Raw genomic sequence first — 23491 nt, 5'->3', positions numbered from 1 at the left:
GTTTTTAACCCTCTCCCCTAAACAGATTGGGTCAGTTGGATCTTCCTTCTTGCCCCACCCCCAATGGATGAAGAAATTTTGTTTTGTGGAAGGTGGGATCTGAAATGCCACAAGGGGGCAGCAACTCCCACACTGGAGGGTCCCGAGTTTGGGAAGGGAATCCCCTATAAGCCCTTGGGGCTGGAGCTTTCAGCTGTCTCACCTCCCACCCAGGGGGAAAGACAATAGGACCAGGGGCATTAATTACTGCCATATCCAGCTCCAGTCTGGAATGGCCGGCCTGCTCTTTGAGGCTCCTGTAGCCGATTAGTGGAACAAGCACCATGCTCCTCTGCTCCTTTCTAAACCTGTGCTTCAGGTGCCTGGCAGCTGGGCTCAGCCCCACCCCCCTCAGGTGTGCTTTGTACCTTCAGAAGCACCATCCTTCCTGTGTTTTTCTTTTTTACTTGCAGGGATCTGTGAGCCCTTGGAAAATGCTTATAGCTCAAAGAGCCAGAAAACTGCATTGATTCATGCACTGTGTTTCACAAATCTCAGCTGCTCCCCCAACCACCTCCAATAGACTTAGGGGGACCCTAATAAGAATACTGGACTTAGGTCCCCCAACACTATTGGAAGTGGCTAAGGGAGCAGCTGAGCCGTCCTAGGGTCCTCCAAAGGATGATGCTGGCTCTTTAGAGTCCGGTCCTAGCTGGAGAAGAAAGGAAGCGAAGTGTTCCTGGGGAGAAACGGTTGGCTTGGTCCTCTGGGAGCATCGGCGTCAATTCCTCCAATTCCTCCTTTGGATTATCTGCAACGGGAAAGTGGGAAGCGTGAGGGAGAGGGGACATGACCGACAGCAGGTGAATCGGTTGTGATCTCGTTTTTCTCAGGCTTTCTTGACTTTTTTTTTAAACCTCTTAATGCTTGAGAAAACAAAAGCTCTCCTTGCTGAAAGCAAGTTGCTTTTGAAATTTGTTCTAGCAAAAAGGAGGAGGAAGAAAATCTGCCGTTCTTCCCTGGGAGATAGGCAGCAAGAGCTTCCGCTGTGGGTATGGACTTGTACTGATGACCTGGCGTCTTGTTGCCAGTAAAAACTGCAATTGACTCTCTTGTGCTTGCGTGGATTGAATGCATCCTACAGTGTTGGTAGCTGGGAGGGATCCCTCCTGAGACTGGGAGCCAGCTTTAGGGAGACTGGGATTCCTAGAACATGGAGAATTCTTGCAAGATAACCATGATCTTGCTTAGTCTGGCTAGATGGCTCTGAAGAAATGGATTGTTTCCTGGGCAGGTAGGTGTAACAGTTGACTGAGTACCTAATTGCTTGGATTAATTTTTGAAAGTCGGGAGTGGAGAGGCGCTAGTATCTAGAGAACGACAAACAACCTTTTGGAAGCGAAATGCTGCTGCTTTTTTTTTTTTCACTATTTTTTACTATTTGCTATTTTACTCACCCTTTTCATTTATGGAACAGAAAAGTTAATCTCTGCTACTGGTATGTGCCATGTGTGAAACAGAAACACTTTTGTGTTGACTTCTGCACAAGAAAATGCTTTTGAGAAATTCCCTCCTGTTTTTTCCATCTAAAGTACCTACTTCACAGATTCTCCACCAGATTTAAGATTTCCAAAAAAAAAAAAAAAAAAAGGAATGCGACACTTAATTTTTTCACTGAGGATGGGGCGATTAGTGGTGGGGTGGCTGTTCAGATGGCAGTTGTTCTGGCTGAATTAAATCAATTCGTGGTATTTCCTGTGCAAGGTAGATGGGCTTTAATCTGACAGGTTTGGGCAAGACCTGGTTGTCTTACTGGTTGAGAAGGAAGACAAATTTCTTCGAAAGGTTGTCAGTGGTCTATTTCTTACTGGCAGTGAGTGAAATTAATTGAGTGAGAATTTCATCCAGGTGAATACATGTTTTGTTTTGTGGGAAATTAAAGTGAGGTTTCTAGTTGGCCCTTTTCTTGAGAAGAGGAAATCATAGTTCAGGATTGCCAGATGGCATATATTTCTTACCTTGCTGCTGAGTAGTATGATCACTTGGTTTTGTATCTAACTACATCTATCTATTCCGGTAGATGGATAAATAGATATTTATATGTATCTTAGAATCTTATTTAGCAACCTGACAAGATTTCTTTTGGAGAAATTATTACTCTTGTTAACTATCTTTAAATGTCAGTGTTTCCTCTGTATTTATGAAATGGGGATAGCAGTAGTGAAGGGAATGCTTGATTTGATCATAAAGGTTACCTGCACATTTATTGAACTCATATTCTTTGATTAGGGAGACTGTTATTTTCTTATCAGCATTTAGCACAGTGCCTGGGATTTGTAAACACTCAAAAATATTTGATATTATAAGTGTACTTGGGTTATAAAGAAACTAATAGCTATGGTCATTCGCCTACCTTTTTCTGAAAAAAAAAAGTGTGTTGTTTATCTAGTTGGTTGGAATATAGGAAGGGGAAAGTCATATGTTTAGTACATCAAGAAGTGTTATGAACAGAACAAGCCTTTGGATTCAGTCAGGCTCTCAGGGGTACTTTTATTTAGAAGAAATGTCTCCCCTTCAGAGCCTTATTTCACTTATCCTGGCCTCATATTTTCTGTTGTTGCTGTCCACAAGACAAAAAGCCTAATTTTTTGTTGAATGTGACATCTTAGGCTTTAATGTTATGAATTTTGAAAAAATGTTTCAGCCATTAATATTTAATATTCTGAACTTTGGGAGAATGTTTAATCTATTAATAATGTCATAGGAAAATGGCAGTTAGCATTAAAGGCATTGTTAGTTGAATATTTCTGTTGGGACATTAATTTTTAATTACTCCTTAAATGAAGTTGCTTTTGTTTAAGTCATTAGCTTTTCTGAGTTAAAATATTATGTCTTTTGTTGTTTCCTGATTTCTACAATCCCACTGCAATCCTGGTATTTTAACCTTCATTTCATACTGTTTAATGTAAAGAAGGCCGCTTGAAGTGGTATTTAATTGATGGTAGAGAGTAGACAGAGGTTGGAAAATGACAACTTTTAATGGAGAAATGCAAGGTTAAAATAAATGATGTGTATTTTTCTAGGTGACTTAGGTATAAAGTATATAAATATAATTTTATTCCTATTAGTCTCATTTTTAAATTCCCTTAGCCTCATTTTTTTCACTGTCTTAATGCTTGGCCTTCTGAGTGGTACTTTTTGAGGCCACCGTATGGAACACAGATTTGAGGGATTTTACCTACCGTTTAAAACAATGCATTATGTTTTTATTTTGACTGATATGTTTCTTGTAAAAATGTTTCGGCAAACCCAAGTTATTTTCATGTACAGTAAATGACAGGAGGAGTGTTTATCTAAAAGACCAGTGCCGCCTTACTTTTCACCACACAAATGAAATGCAGGAATGTGCACGTGTGAAGCCCTAGGGCAAGAACAGAGGCTCAGGCAGGTCAAATTGGCAAGGCTCTGCCTACTTCAGCAACCAGAGAGATTCTGGGGTCAGAGCCAGGACCAGGGCAGGAGCAGAGCTCCCACTCTTTGACTCCCTTTCCAGAAGCAAGGCAAGTAAGGGTAAAAGCGACAAGAGAGTTTGTAGCAAGAATTCTTAATTTTTTTTTTTTTTTTTTGCCGTGGTTCCCTTGGGTAGGCTGGGGAAGGCTCTGGACTCCTTCTTAGGATGATGTTTTTAAAGGCACCAGCAAAACACAGGATTACAGAGGAAACCTATATTGAAATACAGCTATTTCAATATTGTTCAAAAGTTCAAACACACATGAATGTGTCTGTGTATATGTGTGTATATTCTTCATATATATGCATATGTGTGTATATATATGTATGTGTATATATACATTATATATATACATTTAAAGTCACATTTCCTTTGTGAGGTTAAAAATAAGGTAGTGTGTATATTTTAGAAAGATGCTAACCCTTTTATCCCCCCAACTCATTGCACACGAAGGTAACTTGGCGTTATCCAACAGTTTTACAAGAATCCAGTAAACTAGTCAGTGGGCATTACTAGCTGGTGTCTTGGCTGTTAGCTGAAGTTTAAGGGTTTATCTTTGAAACTGGATGTATAATTACACTTGAGAGTACAGAAGAGAAAAGGTCACATAGAAAGATTACTTGTGTGTTTTCTTATCATCATAAGTAGATGACACTATGTTGGTAAACACAGGATTTGGGTCCTACGGTCAAAGATGGGGTTAGAAGGGAATTTTAAATGGTTCCTTTAGCCACTCACCTAGACTCTGTGCTTTGCCATAAAAATGAGAGGAGAGGGGGCTGCAGTAGAGAGAGGAATGAGCCTCTTTCATGCCCATTGATTCATTTGGAGAATTTCTTGAGCAAAGGAATTAAATGAGGTAGAGACAAAGAGGGAAGGAAAGAAGATGCTAGGAGAAAAGGTTACAGCACACTCCTTTTCTATTTGTCTGAGGCAGTGAATACACAATTTTAACTCTGGAAAGGATAAATCATTAGCCCTGGACCTTCACATCTCCTATATTTTGGCCAGCAAGATTGTACCTCTCCTTGCCCACTTGCTGGTAAAAATTAAATACAGTTGTAAGTTACCATGCTCGTGTTATATGCCAGGTCCTTTACTAAGTTCTGGGGATGAGAAGAAAGATGGTCCCTGCCCTTGAGGAGCTCATATTCTAATGGAGGAGACAATATGGGAACAATTATGCCTGATATGGAGCTAAGGGAAAATAATCTGAGAGGCAATACAACTGTTAGTTGTCAAGTGTGAGAAGTGACCCCAATAGAAACGGTCAGATCACTAACAAATCAGGGAAATGTGAAAAACATTATGTATAAAATCTATTGGAGAAAGAAAAATCCATGACAAAATAAAGAGATGGATGAAATGAACAGTTTGGATTGTTTAGTTGTTCAGTTGTGTCTGACTCTTCACGACTCCATTTGGGGTTTTCTTGGCAAAGATATTGGAGTGGTTTGTCATTTTCTTTTCCAGCTCATTTTATAAATGAGGACACTAAGGCAAAGTACTTCACCAGGATCACACAGAGAGTAAGTGTCTGAGCACATTTGAACTCAGGTCCTGCAGACTCCAGGTCCAGCACTCTATCCACTAAACCACCTACCACCCAATTTAAATTACATAAAATTAAAAAGATTTTGCACGGATAGATCCAGTGAAGCTAAGATTAAGAGTGGAACAACTAACTAGGAAAAAAACCAATATTTGCACGTTTCTCTGATAAAGGTCTCATTTTTAATATATTGTATTGGCAATCAAGATGGGCTCTTAGCAGTTATTAAACCAAGTGCCCTTGAAGAGTTTGACCTTTGTTTCCTTGATTAAATTAGGAGTCCTTGATGACTTCCTTGCCTCAAGGGAAAGCCTAGTTTACATGGGTTTGAGTGACATTTTTGTGGCATCAGAGGCTTTTAGACGACGTGGGTTTAAGTGGCATTTTTGTGACGATTTTAGGTCACATGGGTGAGTGGCATGTGTGACTCACTTTTGGCCCTGAACAAGATATATAAACACGGATGTTGACTTTCTCTTTTGGAGCTCTGAGCCACAGCAGGAGTGGTGCGGGACTCTGAGCCAGCCTTGTCGAGCTCCCAGCTGAACTCAGATGTTGATGGTTCCTTGGTAACTATGAATTGTATTTGGTCTGTTTATAAATGTATGTTTGTAATTTGTTTGTATTTGCTCGGAAGTTCAGGGTGCTGGCTTTTCCCCCTGAGCTGAGTGAATGCTATTTGTATGTTGGATTAAAGTAAGATTGTTAACCCCTTAACGTTGCTTTCCTTAGTAAAGCAGATCAAAAGAACCTGTGTTGACAGCTTTCTGTGTGCTGGTTGTTGGTGTGCCTTACACTCCTGGAGCAGCTGCTAGCAGATAGTTGCAACATATATAATGTACTAATTCAAATTTATATGAATGAGTCACTTTTCAGCTGATAAATGATCTAAGGGTATGAACAGGCAGTTCTCAAATGAGAAAGTCCAGGCTATCTATCTACAGTCTATCTATCTTTCTGAAAAAATGCACCATATCATTACTAATTAGAATAATGCAAATTAAAGCAAATTTGAGATTCTCTCTCACATACATCACAATGGCAAAAATGCTCCAAAAAGAAAATGATACATGTTGGAAGGGGTATGTGGGAAAAGAGGTACACTATATATTGTTGTACTGTTAGCGGACCTACAAATGACCACAAACACTCTGGAAAATAATTTGTAATTGTGAACAAAATTACTAGAAAAATGCATGCTCTTTGTCTCACCTGTACTACTGCTAGGCCTGTAGCCTAAAGTGATCAAAGAAATAGCATAAGGTCCGATAGGTACAAAATATTTTGGATGAGGTTTTTAGATGGCAAAAATTGGAAAGCAAAGGGCTGCCCTTCAATTGAGGAATGGCTGAGTAAGTTATATGAATGTGATTGAATTAATTATTGTGCTGTGAGAAATGAGGAAATAGGTGACTTTAAAGAGACATGAAACCATTTATATGCACTGATGCAGAGTAAAGTGAGCAGTACCAAAAGAACAATATGTGCTATAACATCCATATCATAAAAATGAATAATTATGAGGATTTTTATAAACTGATGAAGAATGACATTGTGCAGAACCAGGAGAATAAGTTACAAAATAACAAGAACATTGTAAAGGCAAACAACTTTGAAATATATAAAAACTCTATGACCATCCATGACTAGGCAGAAATACTGGAGTGGATTACCATTTCCTTCCCCATTTTATTTTTATAGATGAGGAAACTGATGCAAATAGGGTTTAAGTGACTTGCCCAGGGTCACATAGCTGCTAGATATCTGAGGCCAGACTTGAAGTCAGGAAGATGAGTCTCCTGACTCCATGTAGGGTATTTTATCCACCATGCCACCTAGCTGCCCTAGAGCAGCCTGGCACACATGTGCTTGATAAATGCTTCTTATATTGTTTGAAAAAGTATAGGCACACAATATTACAACAGCATAATTATTATCACCTCTTTTTATTTTTTATGGTTTTCCCTTTTGTTCAGTTTCTTCTTTCTTTTTTAAAATTTGTTTTCAGTATTCAGCACTCATTTCTACAAGATTTTAAGTTACAAATTTTCTCCCCATCTCTACCCTCCCCCACCCCAAGATGGCATGTATTCTATTTTTTTTAGTTGAGTCAAGCTTTTTATTTAATGCTACAAAAAATATTTAGTCAAACAGACAAAGCCCATGTCATCATCGGACTCCTCGGATTCTTCTTTTTTTGTTTCCTCTTTCTTCTTCTCCTCAACTGGGGCAGCTGTGCCAGCAGGAGCAACCCCTCCAGCAGGGGCAGCACCACCAGCAGCTGGGGCTGGTCCACCAACTCCTACATTGCAGATGAGGCTTGCAATGTTTACATTGGACAGGGCCTTTGCAAATAATCCAGGCCAGAATGGTTCCACATTTGCACCTGCTGCTTTAATGAGGGCATTGATTTTATCCTCCGTGACCATAACCATGAGGGCAGAGTAGATGCAAGCAAGCTTGAGGACGGCCATTTCAGCAGATGGATGAGGGGGCTTCTTGTAGTGGTGCTAGTCAGTGGCTGAAGTGAGGGTTCACCCCAATGTGGCCTTAGCTTCCGAAGAAGAACCACGCACCTTACACACGAGTGAACAGCGATGACATGTATTCTGATTGCACTCTTTCCCCTGTCTGCTATCCCTTTTATCACCCCACTTCCGTCACCTTGTCCCCTTTCCCTTTACTTTCTTGTAGGGCAAGATAGATTTCTATACCCCATTGCCTGTATATCTTATTTGCCAGTTGCATGTAAAAACAGTTATTTTTAGCATTTCTTCTTAAAACTTTGAGTTCCAAATTCTCTCTCTTCTTCCCTCCTTACCTACCCTCCTTGAGAAGGCCAGCAATTCAACATAGGTTATTGGGCTTGCAGCAGGACTATTTCTCTCTCAGTTGAAATTATTTGGCCTCTAATTGTAAAGAAATTGTAACTTGATATTCATGAACCTTTATTTCCATGGCAACAATTGTAATAAAAATATGACTTCAGTGAAATATTAGACATGAAGACAGAGAAGAAAGTGTTTTGGCTCTTTTTTTATTACCATAAGCCTCTAGATTAAAATAATGGTGTAGTCTTGTGAAAACAGAGATGTTAGAGTAAGTTTTGAAACTCCTAAAGTTTTAATCATTCTGTGCCATTCAAGTACAAGGGAATTTAATGTAGTTCTTCCATCTCTGTCAACATTGTGTTATTGATTGTGGTTGCCTATCCCCATGTAGATGTGACATTCCTATATATTTGTCTAACCAAGTTCTATAGAGTTTGAACTTGTATTTTTGAAAGGAATGCCTCCAGATGACAAAAGATAAAATAGAAAATTGTATGTATTTTAATGGACATTAATAGCTTTTGTTTTTTCTTTTGAGTAGGGTAGCTTGGTAACACAGCGGATAGAAGGCCCAGCTTGAAGCCAGGAAGAATAATCTTCCTGAATTCAAATCTGTCCTCAGACACTTACTAGCTGTATGATTGTGGGCAAATCACTTAACCCTTTTGAACTCAGTTTCCTCATCTGTAAAATGAGTTGGAGAAGGAAATGGCAAAGTGCTTTTGTAACTTTGCCAAGAAAACCACAACTTGGGTCTCAAAGAGTCAGGTACAACTGAAAAAATGACTGAATAAAACCTTTATTCTTTTTTTGGTAAAAAATAGCGTTCCTTTTTTTCTTTTTTGTTTGTCTGTTTAGGGTTTAATTGTTCCCCTCTTACATGTAAAAACAATTTTTGACATTGGTTTTTAAAATTTGAGTTCTAAATTCTCTCCCTTCCTTCCTTACCACCACCTGTCCCTCCAGTGAGTAGGGAAGCAATTTGATACAGGTTATGCATGTGTAGTCATGCAAAACATATCCATAATAGCCATGTTGTAAGAGAAAACAAAGACAAAAAAGAAAACCCCAAGAAGAATGAAGTAAAAAAGTACTCTTTAATTTGTATTCTGACACCATCAGCTCTTCCTCTGGGGACTGATACCATTTTTGATCAGAAGTCTTTCAAAGTTGTGTTGGACTGTTGTATTGCTGAGAATAGCTAAGTCATTGACAGCTAATCATCTTACAATGTTGCTGTTACTTTGTACACAGTACATTTCACTTGACATTAGTCCATGGAAGTCTTTCCAGGTTTTTCGGAGAGCATCCTGCTTATCATTTCTTATAGTACAATAGTAATCCACCATAATCACATGCCTCAATTTGTTCCACCATTCGCCAGTTGATTGGCATCCCTTCGGTTTCTAACTGTCCCCAGAAAAGAGCACCTATACATATGTTTGTAGACACAGACTTAGTAGTGGTATGCATGGTTCTATAGCCATTTATTTCCAAATGACTCCACAGAATGATTGAATCAGGTCACAACTCCACCAACAGTGCATTAATGTCTCATTTTCCCCATGTCCCCTCCAACATTCAACATTTACCTTTTCTGTCCTATTAGCTACCCCAGAAGGTATGAAATAGTACCTCAGGATTGTTTTAATTTCCATTTCTCCCATTAATTGTGAATTAGAATATTTTTAACATGGCCATAGATAGATTTGATTACTTCCTCTGAAAACTGATCATATTTTTTGACAATTTATTAGTTGAGGAATGGCTCTTGTTTTTATAAGTTTGACTCAGTTTTCTATATGAACATAAACTTCTTTTGAGAAATCCTTGTTTATATCTTTTGACGACTTAACTCTGGGAGAATGGCTTCTGTCCTTATATATTTGTCCTAGTTTTCTGTGTTGTTTGTATAGCATCTCTTCTGTGATGCTCCCCAACTGACATAAGCAGGTTACACACCCATAGTGTGTCTGCTACTTTGGTCTACTCCCATGGTACTCTTAAACTGATAGCACATGAGCCCCCACCAGTGTCCTCGTCATTAACAGTTAGCCAGTAGAAACAATTAGATCATTGCAAAGGTAATTCTAATTTTAATGGCATGGTAAGGACAGTAGCTACAAAATATTCTTCCCATAAACCTGTGACACATTCTTCTATATATACACACAAATGGAAATGTTTGTGACCTGAGGAGGTCAAAGTGTCCCATATATCCCTAAACTATTCAAAGCATTATTTTTCAAGGTGGCAATGAACTGGAAAGATATTAGGTGCTTGTTGGTTGAGGAATGGTTAAATTATGGTATATTAATTCTATGGAATTTTACTATACCATAAGAAAAGATGGACACTAAAATTCCAGAGAAGCTTGGGGAGACTTCAATGAACTGCTACAATGAGTTAAGGAGAAACAAGAAAATAATATGTACAATGGTACAACAACTATTTTCTACAAAATACTGATATATATATATATTTGTATGTAATTCTACAAATAATATATAATTGTAATATGAATAATATAATACGAATATAAAAAGTACATAAAAAATAAAAATAAAAAACAATGACAACAGATAGAAGTGTAATACTGTCCTTATAATGATCAAGCTTCTTCCTGAAGAAGATAAAAAATATACCTCTCCCTCCTGTGGAAAAGTAGATCCAAAGCTATGGCACATGGTATATGCTTCCAGACCTATGTTGTTGTTGTGTTACTTAGTTGTGCTGAACTGCTGTTTTCACCTTCTCCTTTATACATATATGTATATGTGTACATATGTATATGTGTGTTAATATATACATGCGTATGTATGTAGATCTATAGATGTAGAGCTGTCAACATCTTTATATATAGATATAGCTCTATTTCTCCACCTGTTTCCATATAGAGAACTATAACTATATGTGTGTATGTATATACATACACATACATATATACATACACACACATACATACATATATATACACACACATATATATATATACACACACATGTATATATTTATAAACATAGATTTGGTTTGCTGAGGAGGGCAGGGGAGAATAGCATATACAGAAATGGAAGTGATGTAAAACCAAAAGTCGCCAGTTAAACTTATTGAGACAAAATGAATTGAAAGACTCTACTGTCTTTGGCAAATTCCCTTTGGAACACTTAAGGTAAGACTAAGAGGATATGGTTGTGTCTCTTCAGCTTTAGTGGAGAAAATGCCTATGTCAATGAAATCATCAGTCCACTAAAGTGTTTTGCTATGGATAGCACTATCACATTCCAGAGCCATTCTTTTCAGCATGAATAAGGGAAAAAAATTCTGACATTTTTACTGTGGTTGGTTTTGAAATTTATCATATTCAAATGTAAGAGATTTAAAACAGACTGTTCATTCTACATTTTAGAGTTTTCAGATGTATCTTTTTATTAAATACCTGTTTATTGGTATCTTTTTATACCATCTATATTACCTACTATATTATTCTCATTCTGTCTCAGAAGGCCATCCATTATAAAGTATCACTGAAGGGCAACAAATTCTGCAAGGCTTGACAACATATTAAAACTCTGATGTCACATGCAGTAAGTCCTACCTATATTCCCTCATTTCTATAATGAAGCAAGGAGATTCACTTGTATCTTTAATGATTTGTTTTCCTTTGGACTTTTATAGACCTATCCTCTGCTATAGCTGGGGTGGGGGGAAGTAACATTGAAAGGATAATATTTGGAGTTCAGATTCATTGGAATATCCCTTACTGAGATTCAGAGAAATGGGAATCTATTGGCTCTTTGCATCTAACTGCTACTTTTCCAAATTACTAAGTGCCATTTGCATATGAGGCACTATACCGGGGTTACAAAGATAAAGCAAAAGCAAAACAAAAAACCAAACCAAAACAAAACAAAGAACTGTCCCTGTCCTTATGGAGTTTACATTTTCCATACATAAGAAAACTAAGTAAATTTATATAGCTTTATGAGGTTTACCAAATACTTTCTTCACAATGATTCTATGACTTTATCAATGCAAATATTTTGATCAACAGAATGCTGGTAAATGTTTAACAAAGGGCTCTCCAAACCAAAAACAAAACAAAACAAAACAATCATTCATATGATCTCTGTTAAGTTCCATTTGCATTATTGTCATGCTTTCCATCAATTTCCTAAGTCTAGACAGTGGACAAAAGTAAATCAAGTACTGATTTGTTTGGAGAATTTGCTCGTTTCTGAGATGTAAATGCTCACAATGAAAAGTTAAAGGTTGGTTACCATGGGCCAATTTGAACTGGCTCCAATATACCCCTGACTCTTCTCCTTTTTTAGATGAACAAACTGAGGCTTAGAGAGATTAAATGCCTTGAATATGTTCACATAGCTAGGAAGTGTCAAAACTAGAATTTGAACCCAGGTCTTCCATTTGCAAGTCTAGGTCTGTTTTCAGTACACCATGCTCTCTATAATTTAATCTATGCATTACCTCTCTTCAGGTTATTGTTATTTTAAGCCTTTTCTGTATTTATGGAATGAAAGGCTTTGTCTATATTAAAGGAATTCTAGGTATTATAAAGGTCTTATAAGATGTATTGCAAGGTGTGTAAAGCTCTTTTTTCTCCCCTTGAAATTGTTGTGTCAAAATAGCTTCCTACCCTACCTTGGTTAAAACCAGCTCTGAAAATGTGGTGTAGAAGATATTCATCTAGTCTTTGTCTGTACTACCTTATGAAACAGCCCAGTGAAAGCTACTACTAAATGGACTATTAATGTTGCATCTCCCCAATATGAATCAGTTGGTACAAACCCATTATATTTTGACTGCTCTAAGAGCACATCCATTCTTTGTGTCCCCATATATCTCAGATGAACTAAAATCTTGCCACAGACATCAATGTAAAACTGTGATGCTTAACCTCAGAGAATAAAGAAAAAGGATTAAGTAAACTGACAACGAATTCTCCTAATATTTTCCATATTGTCTTTTAAAATATTTTTTTCTTTTTTTTCTAATGAATATTTTCTTTGCCACTAGAGAAACAATGAAAAGATAATGTGAATATTTGTAATGCCCCATCATCAACAGTCCAGGCTCAAAGAGGGATTTCCAGTCCTGTGCTATCTGCAGTGATTATGCTTCTGCTTACTATTATGTTGTGGAGTCATGTGAAGGATGTAAGGCATTCTTTGAAAGGGGCATGCAAAGTAGGAAAGCCTCATTGGCTATTGTGAGAAACATGCTTAGTCTATGAATAAACAATACTCATTGAAATGCTAGGAAAGTTCTCGTTATATTTATTTTACATTTATTCCTTCTAAATAAATGGCTCTCTCCCTTAATGGAGTACAGGGGCTCAGACAAATGCAATGCTTTTCATACTGTTCACATTTTGAATTACCCACCTGCCTCTTATTGGCTGAGTTCTCAATCTGAAAAATACCTAGACCCCACCTCCCAGTGGAGAGTGAGTCTCCACTCCTGTTTACATTTCTCATTTTCTTTATACCTTACTTACTAAAGGAACAAGTCAGAGATTCTTCAAAGGAATCCCCCAATTGATAAGAAGCCTATTCAGGATATCTCAAGTTTCCTTTACCATTAACATAAGAAGACTAATGACATTTTCCTTTGGCCTTTAAGTTTGTGGATTTTATCTTAAGTGGAAGGAAAGAATTGTTTGCCTTTACATATGTGAATAAGCAGGCACCCACATCCTTGTAGAGTTAAGTCTTAATCAATATTCCAAGATTTTCTAATCCATTCCTTTTCCTGCCTTCCCTAACAAATACAAGATTTTCTGGCAAGTGACATATTTTCTGTGGAAACAAAATGTTTGGTTCATTTTTGGAATCCCTCCTGTTTTTTTAATCAACATTTTTTTGTTTCCACATCTTTCTCCAATCTAATCAATACTTCCTCACTTTTTTCCCATATGACTTCTTCCCTCCATCTATCTCTCCTTTAAGTAAATATGGGAAGGGAAGAGGGACAGGTTGGTTGATGCATTGACAATTTAAATGGGGGCAGCCTCCTCTATAAATACAGATGCAGAGACCCAAAAGGAAAAGGTAAATCAATGAATTGTCCATTTAGAAGTCCCATCTCGTAGAGCAGTTGGTTCATTCCATTGGTTATAATTTTTCTTTACAACTTAACTAGGGTAAAAAAATGTTTAGTGTGAAAGTACAGGTAGAACCTATATTGGATTGCATGCTGTTGTGGGTGAGGAAGGGGGAGAACAGAGAAGGGGAAAAATTTGAAACTCAAAAGCTTGAGGAACTGAATGTTGTAAGCTAAAAACAAATAAATTTGAAAGAAAGAAAAAGAAATTTAAAAAAACTAACTAGCAACTAATTCTCATATCGACTGGCTTATCACAAACAAAAAAGATCTTACTGAAACATGCATAACTTTTTAAAAATAGCATTTAGGCATGTTTTACATGTGTCAAATAACATGAACTGTGTTTCCAAAGACAGTTTTAAGCTGTTTTATGTGTAATTTGTGTGTAAAATTTTCCAGAAAAAAGGTGCTTTCCCTTTAAATTTTGCTAAAATTTTGAAAGAAACATTTTAATTTTGGGCTTTCAAAAACTCAAAAAATCCCTTCACATTACTTCATCTACATACTACTACCAGAAAAAGAGAATAAACAAAGTCAGTAAGCAAAGAAAGTAATATTACATAGCAGAAAAAATAGTATAAATGAAAAAACAATTATCACAACACTGTTCAATAGACAATATAATTGAAATGCTCCAAAACTGTTCAGTTAATATTTGGTGCCCATTTTATAGTGCCAGTTTTTGGAGGTAGGAATAAAAGTTGCCATATTGGGCAACTGAGTTACATTGGGTCTTTTCTGATACATTCAATACATTGGCATACTAGGTCCACATCTGTTTTTTTTTTCCTGACAAACCAAATCGGTGAAACTTTCATTAGGAAAAGTTTCCTTTTGGAGCACAAATAAAATGATAATATAGAAAACATCACCCTCTGTAGTGTCAGACCTAAGCAGAGGCAGAGTAGGAAAGTCCCTGATATCGTATATAATCTTGGGCAAATGTTAGAACATTTGAGTCTCAGTTTCCTCAGCCAAAGAAATAGGAATTAATAATAGCTGACTTTTCTCCATTATAGGAGTCTGGGGAGGATCAAATTAGACAAGATGATAATCCCTTTGAAGGGATTCTGTGAACTTCAAAAGATTAAACAATAGAAAGGAGTTATTATGATTAAGTCATCAGTATTTGAGGAACAGGCACCAGATGACCCCAAATGTCTCAATGTCTCAATCCTACTCTTACCCTTCACACACTGTATAGTACTAGGATCATTCCTGTTGGATTCATCTTGCAAATTCCTTAGGTGGAGAACAGTAATACATCAGTATTCATTAGCACCATAGAACTCATTAGTCTAGCAGTGTTCTAGGATATAGCAGGGGTCTGTTAGAATTTTGGTGCCTGAGGAAGGCTTTGAGTAAAGGTTGGGAGATGATTTGGAGACATGAGGACAAAGTACGGTCTGGCAATGGTGGTTGAGGGCATTCTGGGGCACTTGGCAGCCCCTGGGGAGAATGCTAAAAGGGAAATGAGGGGACGCCAAAAACATACATTGCTTAATTACAGCACCAAATGTCCTAGGGCTACCTGGCCTGTTTAATCCTCTCTTCTGCCCTCTTCAAGGTCAGTCCCATTAAATAAATCACCATTTTACCTTAATCAAGGATCTGCACCTTAAGGAACACTTAGAGCAGAGAGTCTTTCTTGGGACTATCCCACGGAGGGCAGCACAAAGTCCCCTCCAGAGTTAGAACCAAATGCCCCACTTGGAACAATCCTATACTGAAATAGACAGGGGCAATCACAGATGTACACATTTTAAACAGGGATGGTCTTATTCTAAGTTGTGAAGAAGGTAAAGTTTGTCTTCTGGAAACCCCTTCTTTCTATCCCTTGCCCCCACCTTCATTCCTTTATCACCTTCTTTCCTTTTGAAGGTGTTGCCCTGTTGCTCTCTTCCAGCTCAGGGATTGTCATGAAACTTGACAACCAAGTATACCCTCCTAGACCTAATCCCAGTCTAGATTATATTATCCCCAAATTAGATTATACATTTCTCCCTTCTCATCAAGAAAATTTTACATGACTAGCTAGGTTTTCTTGTCAGGAACTGATTAATGACAACAAAGATGTGGATGACTGATCCTATTTCTTTCAGATATCGTTTGTTTCAGCTCTAGAGGCCCACCCTCATGTAATGGGCACCTTCTCTTCTGGCCAGATATCCTGAGGGTCTTCCTCTCACAGAAGGCTTATTTTGTAGGCCATCTTTTGCCTCATTCCTTACCTAGCCTTAATCACTGAATGGGTATTGCCTTTGACAAACTGAGATCTGGGAAAATCTTTAGCTTAAAAAGGCAAGGTCTTCCACTGCATCTGGGCCACCTGCAGTGCTCCTGACCTATGTTTTGCCCAGAACTCTAATGACTCTGAAAGAGAGAATGGGCCTGATGACTTTGCAGAGCTCTGTCTCCCTTAAATCTACTTTACTTGAAAGTCAAGAAATCCCCCTCCTGATGTCACTGGTCCTATTTGATAATGAAGGATGAACGACAATCAAAGCCTATAATGCATTTGCATAGGTGAATATAACAGTTTAATTTATTAGATTACATAATTTATGTATTTTATATATTGGCATGTAGGTGGCACAGTACATCTATATATATATGTATTTATATGTATGTATGTGTGTGTTTGTATATAAATAAATATACATACATTATATATACACACATACATATGTGTATACAAAAAAGTTATTGCAACAGTTATAACATTGTGTTATGATAATTCTCTGCAGCATTGCGAGTGTAGGATGAAGTAATTGGCAGAAAAAGACACAAGCATGGGGCTAGGCAAATCACATAGTCTAGTTATAATCTGATTTGAATGGGGTTACTAACAGTATTTTATACAGATTAATTGCTGAGTCATTCTGACTTCTCAGAAAAGTACAATGAAATAATGGATCAACATATGTTTTATCTCCTTGTTCCTGGGAATGAGATGCTAGTCTCCTAACTGCTAACCAAATTGAAACGTTTCTGTTCTTTCCCATGTGGGTAACCATATTGAAACATTTCTGTTCTTTCCGATGTGGGTGTGAAGGTGGGTATTCTTTGCCACATCTTCTTATCCTTAGATAGCCTTTGCCTTGCATAGACCCATCCTCAAATGACCTTGCTTTGCAAGGCCTAGGAGGCTGCCTTGCAGAGGTCTAAGAAGCCTAAACAGGATATAGCTGGTTCTCCTCATCTCTCCCATTTTTATTCTGTAACTTCACTTCATGAATTATTGTTAGAAGTGGCTTCAGCATAGCGTTCATTATCCTGAGGACACAAGGTAGACAAAAAATTACTATGACCAAAAAAAGGATATAAGGTGGTTAGTGGAAAATTGTCCAAAATACATTATTAAGTGGGTTACATTTTTTGAAAGTATTTATAATTGTTTTTGCTTCCCCCTCTGGATGAATGCCAGGAAGAGGGGCATTTCACTATTTCAGCGTTCCAATCAATCCCTCATTTTTCTAATGTACCCCCCTCACCATTATAGATACATCTGAATTCTTCCCCTGAACCATCACCCCTTTAAGCAAATGTGGGAAGGACTGATCTACGCATTGACAAATCAAAGGGGGCAGTCCCCTTTATGAATATGCATACAGAGACCCAAAAAGAAATAACAATGCAATTCTGTCTTTAAGATTCAAAAAGTCTTTTCTTATACAGCTGTCTGTCAGGGAATATCATCAATGAAGTCCTCTGGTCCTTGTTATTTGTTCCAGCCATCTCCAGCATAGCATCTCAGCATCTTCTTCTTGTCTTCTTGTAGGAACCAGTTTTCTGTCCATACTCCTACAAAAGTGACCTTAGCACAATTTTAAATTACCATTTCTAATCCTTATAACTCTGATCATTTTTACAAACTCAAAATTTGAACCATGGCCAATTGTCATATTTAAAAATTCACATCGGAACCCAGTGTCTTACAGTTTACATTCATCCATTATTAAATTCCTCACCAGGAGGCTGAGATGTCGCTTAAGGAATTAATAACGGGTTTCAGTACATACATAAATACATTAAATAGTCAATTTTTAACAGAATGCATATAAAATCTTAACCTTCTAGTCATGCCATGTTTCTTTGATGACATTTACAAAATAAACCACAAGCCATTTTCTTTTTAGCATTATAAATTATAAGAAAACTTTAGACAAGCATGATGTTAATCAAGTAACAAAACATTCTCACATTGCTTAAGGAACATCTCCAAAATGAGTCCTAACTGGCTGACATGCATTCCCACCATTGTTCATAAGGCCTTACTAAGTTGGTGCAAAAGTCCTTAAGTGACACAAATTCCAGAGTATTATAACAAACAAAATTTCTGCTTATTGCAGAATTCCTTGATATCACAAAATTTCTTAGTCAAAAAGGTATTGTAATGAAATTGCACATTAGTAGCAGCAAGAGACTGATCACAGGAAAAATACTACTGCTCTTAGGATCCTTTTAAACAAAAGGAACATCTTAAGGTGAGTCTTAAGCAGTATGCATAAAATTCTGTACATGTTTTAGTTCTAGATAAAAATAATATTAGATTGCCCAGTAAGATAACACAAAAGAGCTCTTATACAAAAGAGTATCTTATACTGACTACTTGCTGTGATCACAGAAATTTGCTATAGAAGGAAAAAGTAGGGACATGTGACATACCCAATATGGCAGGATAAAACATCCTTTCTTTGTTTTAACTGAGATATAGTTACAGTTCTTCAATCATGCAGTAGCTGTTCCATGGCTAAACTCAGGAATAGTCAGGTGGGAAACATTCCTTTCCAAAAGAACACAATGGGGAAACTGAGTCAGGAGGATCCTATCCTAGATTGTCCCCTCAGCCTTTTTTTCCAAAATGCAGACCTGCACCTGTTAACAGTACAAGATCATATTCTCTCCAAGTAGCTTGTGGCATTTCTTTCAGATGTTGATTTAATGCAGATAAGTACATCCAAATTCAAACTCAAAACAAAATTAGTTATGGTCTCAAGTGCCTTTTGCATTAAACATCAAGTCTCACTAATCCCTGCTTAGTGCCAGATATAGTTGCTTCTATTTCCATGGAGCTGCAACCAGCAATAAAGATTTGCCAGGATTCATATACATAAGGGATTTCATTAAACATCTTTCTTTCTCAAATTTAAATTTGTCTTGGTGTAAAAGCCAGTCAGTAGAATCCTTTCTGTCTATCGTACATAAACTTGTAATTACTCAGCAAGCCAAGTTCATTGTTTAGAACTTACATAATTCAAACAAGTTCTTTTCCTGGGGCTGATGACCTTCCCCCTACAGATAGTTTCCATGGTCCTTGGCAATTGGCAAAATAAGGAGAATAATATGGTCCCCAGAAAGGGGTTAATAGAAAAACCTTGTGCCTGTTTGCTATCCTTTGCTGTTTCTCTGAGCACACTTATTCAAGGTCCATCCAAAGACACAACAAACCTAGGAATGAAACTTAAATAAAATTTAAAAATGCATAGTAGGTTTGGACATAATTGTCATCAATATCAAATTGTTGCAACAGATTAGCTTACAAATAGAAATTTAGTAGGCCTTCTAAAAATCATGCAAAGTATTTTACAAAACATTTCTTCATAAAAATATTTCCCTTTCTCAGAAACAGCTTACAATTCATCCTGATATTATTATTAATTTCTAAGTACTAAACAATTCTTAAATTTGATCACTAAAACTTTTCCACATAATTGAAGAGAAAAAAAGAAAAGTAAACATACTTTTGTCAATACTAGATTTAAGCAATAACATCAATAGCTTAGTTAATAATCTCACAAATTTCCTAAATGATAGCAAAACAATTTTAACTGAAAATCCCTTTAAATGAAGATTAAATCTGATAATTTATGATTTCTTAAATTTCAATACTTCAGAATATTATAATACATAGTCAAATAGTCAAATAGAATGACTTAAAAGTGTCCTAACTCATTCACCATTTTTTTACAGTACAATTCTTAACCTAAAAACATTTAGATTATAAGAGAAATTGCTTTTCTGACAACATAGATGATATACTTGTTTACCAAGTTATGCCATAAAGGAAAATTTTAGAAATACAACAATGCCATAAACAGTTATCATCTATTTTAACTTTAAAACCAAAACCAATTAATTACCATACTGGTGACTTTACCTTAGTCAGATGTGTTCCCAAATTGCCTTACCCAGAGAATCATTAATCTCATCACCATTGACATAAACTTCACATTGAAAAAAATCCACATAAAGTTAAGGGATATGAAGCAATTATATTCAACTTCAAACAGTTTACATTCAAATAGCATTTATTGTTTGCCAAGCATTGTGCCAAGCACCTTTACAATCATGTGATCATTGTAATATCCCTGGGAATGAATTCCACCACCATGCCCTTATTGAAGAGTAAACTAAAGTAAATAGAATTTTCTTGGGGCTATATAGTTAATAAATTACTCCATGCCAGATAACAATATGCACTTTTCAAAATTATTCAAATATACATTTCTAAGTTCCATTCACATTTTTCTTGGGAAAGTTTTACAAACAGTTTGGATTCACCTAGTATAATCAGGTTGGTTTAAAATGTGCTGGGCCAGTATTTTAACTACTTCTTTTGGCCCAGATGAAAAGGAAGCCTAAGGAATTTGAATCATTGCTGACAAGGTATAGTCAGTTTCCCCTCCAGGCAGGGGAGTTTGATAATTAATTGAACAGTAATAATAACAGCTCACAATAACCAATATCTTTACCATAGTCAATATCCATATCAGATTTAATAGACCCCACCCATGAATCTAACCTGAAAGGTGGGTGCACATAATTCCTTTTATGTCTACAGAACTTTATTGGATTTAACATTAAAACAGAAAACCCAAATAACTTAGTTAACAATCTTACAAGTTTCATAAGTGCTGGCCAAATTGTTTTAGCTGTACCTTACAGGCAAAAGTAGAAATACCTGGTTTTTAAAATGGCAGTTATAAAACATCATAAGACAGGGTTATCAAGGCTGATAAAGTAACATAACTGGTTTTATACAATTGTTTCCATTTTTCAGTTTCAACAAAATTCAGATTAAAAATTGCTTTGTCTAACACCATTTCTGGCTAACAATGTTCACTCAAGTTTTACAATATAGGAGAATTTTACTACAATTTAGAAATACAATAATAATACAAACAGAAAATTTCAGATGACATTAATTGCATTCCCAAATCATTACAAATATTTGGGCTTACCAAGTATAGAGGCTTTTCTTCTCTCCCCATAGTTGCGGAGCCTGCTCGGGGGTGGTCGAGTCAGGGATTTGGGAAAGGGTAGAGAGAGGGACTAAGGACCGGGGAGTGCTAGGAAGCTGTAGAATCCAGCATTTGAATTAAAGGTCCGGGGAGTCATTGAGGAGGGTCCCTGAGAAACCTTTGCTTCCTAATAGGGGTTGCTCGGCTTTTAGGAAGTTGGAGCAAAAATTCCAGGTTAACCTTTTCTGGTAAATTCGGTGGTGTCAGAACAAGGACTTGGGGTCTTGAGAGGAGAGGTTCCTCTGCTTGCCTAGAAGTGTGGGCTTCAGGGTGCCTAGGGATCCAGGGCTGTTGTCAGTGGGGAATGAAAGGGCCAGGGAGAATAGAGTGTGCACGAATGTGTGATATAGGAAGCTAAAGTTGCTGTAAAGTAGAGAACAGGGAGTAGCTTTTGTTGTGACGCGTATTTCAATTTTTACAGTTTCAATGTTATTATAATTTAATTTACATTGACATTTTAGGCAAAAAAAACCCATCAAAATAAACGGCCTAAAAAAACTAAGAAAAAGCAGTTAGTAAACGAGGCAGTATTTTGAAAGGAGCCAACTCTTTATTGTATGTTTACAGCTGAATCCCTTTTTAAACTTTTCAAATAGCGAACTTAGAAAGATCACCGCTAGCTAGAAATATATATTCACTGAGATGATTCCTATTCTTAGAAGTATAGTCGTTTCTCAGGAATATAGTAAGTAACAGTCTTTCGGGTAAAATATGTTCAGATTGGCTCTCATTGTCTGCTTTTATTTCTCTATATTGAAAGCTTTAAGCCACTTTTTCAAACTCAACTAGGGTCACTAAATTGTACATAGAGATCTCTATAGTTGTAGAAAGAACTACTTATTAACTCTATTGATTTATTTAATACTTTTATGTTATTAAATATTTCCCAATTCCATTGCATTTCAAAAAATCATGGCTTGTGTTGTGTCTATTTTGAAATGGTCACTAATTATCATTTTTATTTATAATGCTTACATCAGAAAATGCCAGGTGATTATAGGATCATTACTTAAAATTCTTAATTCCCAAAATGGGGAAGCCATATTTAGAATGCATTGTAGAACACATTCTAGATTTTTTTAAAGTCCTTTTTCCAGTTTTTGATTTATACTAGTCTCATGGTGAGTCTTATTAACCACACATGAAACGAAATATCTTTATATATACTTCTGACATTGAGCTGGAATTCTTTTTTTTTGTCTTTTTTTAATGTTTTTTCTTTTATTTTTTTAAAAATATGTTTAGCTTTCAGCATTGATTTTCGCAAGAGTTTGAATTACGAATTTTCTCCGTATTTCTACCCTCCTGCCCACTCCAAGATGGCATATATTCTGGTTGCCTCATTCCCCAGTCATCCCTCCCTTCTGTCACCCCACTCCCCTCACATCACCTTTTCCCTTCCTTTCTTGTAGGGCAAGATAAATTTCTACGTCCCATTGCCCCATGTATCTTATTTCCTAGTTGCAGGCAAAAACTTTTTTTTTGTTGTTTTTGAACATCTGTTTTTAAAACTTTGAGTTCCAAATTCTCTCCCTTCTTCCCTTCCCACCCACCCTTGCTAAGAAGGCAAGCAATTCAACATAGGCCATATGCGTATCATTAGGTAAAACCTTTTCACAATACTCATGTTATGAAAGACTAACTATATTTTGCTCCTTCCTAACCCATCCACCTTTATTGAATTTTCTCCCTTGACCCTGTTCCTTTTCAAAAGTGTTTGTTTTTGATTGCCTCCTCCCCCATCTGCCCTCCCTTCTATCATCCCTGCTTTTTAATCTACTTCCTCCTTCTATCCTGTGGGGTAAGATACCCAATTGAGTGTGTATGGTATTCCCTCCTCAGGTCAAATCCCATGAGAGCAAGATTCACTCATTCCCCCTCACCTGCCCCCCTCTTCCCTTCCTACAGAACTGCTTTTTCTTGCCACTTTTATGCGAGATAATTTACCCCATTCCATCTCTCCCTTTCTCCCTCTCTCAATATATTCCTCTCTCATCCCTTAATTTGATTTTATTTTTTTAGATATCATCCCTTCATATTCAGATCACCCTGTGCCCTCTGTCTATACACACACACACACACACACGCACATACACACACGAATATATATATACACATACATATATACATACCCACACACACACACACACACACACACACACACAAATATATATATATATACACACACACA

General features: G+C 36.8%; 1 protein-coding gene across 1 annotated transcript; it reads right to left on the bottom strand.

Annotated features, from left to right (window-relative positions):
• Nucleotides 1-674: 674 nt before the first annotated feature.
• LOC118829858 (60S acidic ribosomal protein P1-like) lies at nucleotides 675-7516 on the bottom strand. Its single transcript, XM_036736708.1, has 2 exons — nucleotides 7195-7516; nucleotides 675-790 (listed from the first exon to the last, which is right to left on the bottom strand). Exons 1-2 carry the CDS (start codon nucleotides 7514-7516, stop codon nucleotides 675-677), a joined length of 438 nt encoding a protein of 145 aa, XP_036592603.1.
• Nucleotides 7517-23491: the final 15975 nt, after the last annotated feature.

Source organism: Trichosurus vulpecula, chromosome 8 (genome assembly GCF_011100635.1).
Source record: "Trichosurus vulpecula isolate mTriVul1 chromosome 8, mTriVul1.pri, whole genome shotgun sequence".
NCBI classification, from domain to species: Eukaryota; Metazoa; Chordata; class Mammalia; order Diprotodontia; family Phalangeridae; genus Trichosurus; species Trichosurus vulpecula.
This window is presented reverse-complemented; position numbering and strand designations above follow the sequence as displayed.

Bases quoted from the DNA above. Each gene is read 5' to 3' on its own strand.
- LOC118829858 (XM_036736708.1), bottom strand. From the start codon at position 7,516: ATGGCCGTCCTCAAGCTTGCTTGCATCTACTCTGCCCTCATGGTTATG. The intron at 791-7,194 runs GTTTGACTAAAT...TTCCCGTTGCAG, and splicing joins TGATGACATGGGCTTTGTCT to ATAATCCAAAGGAGGAATTG.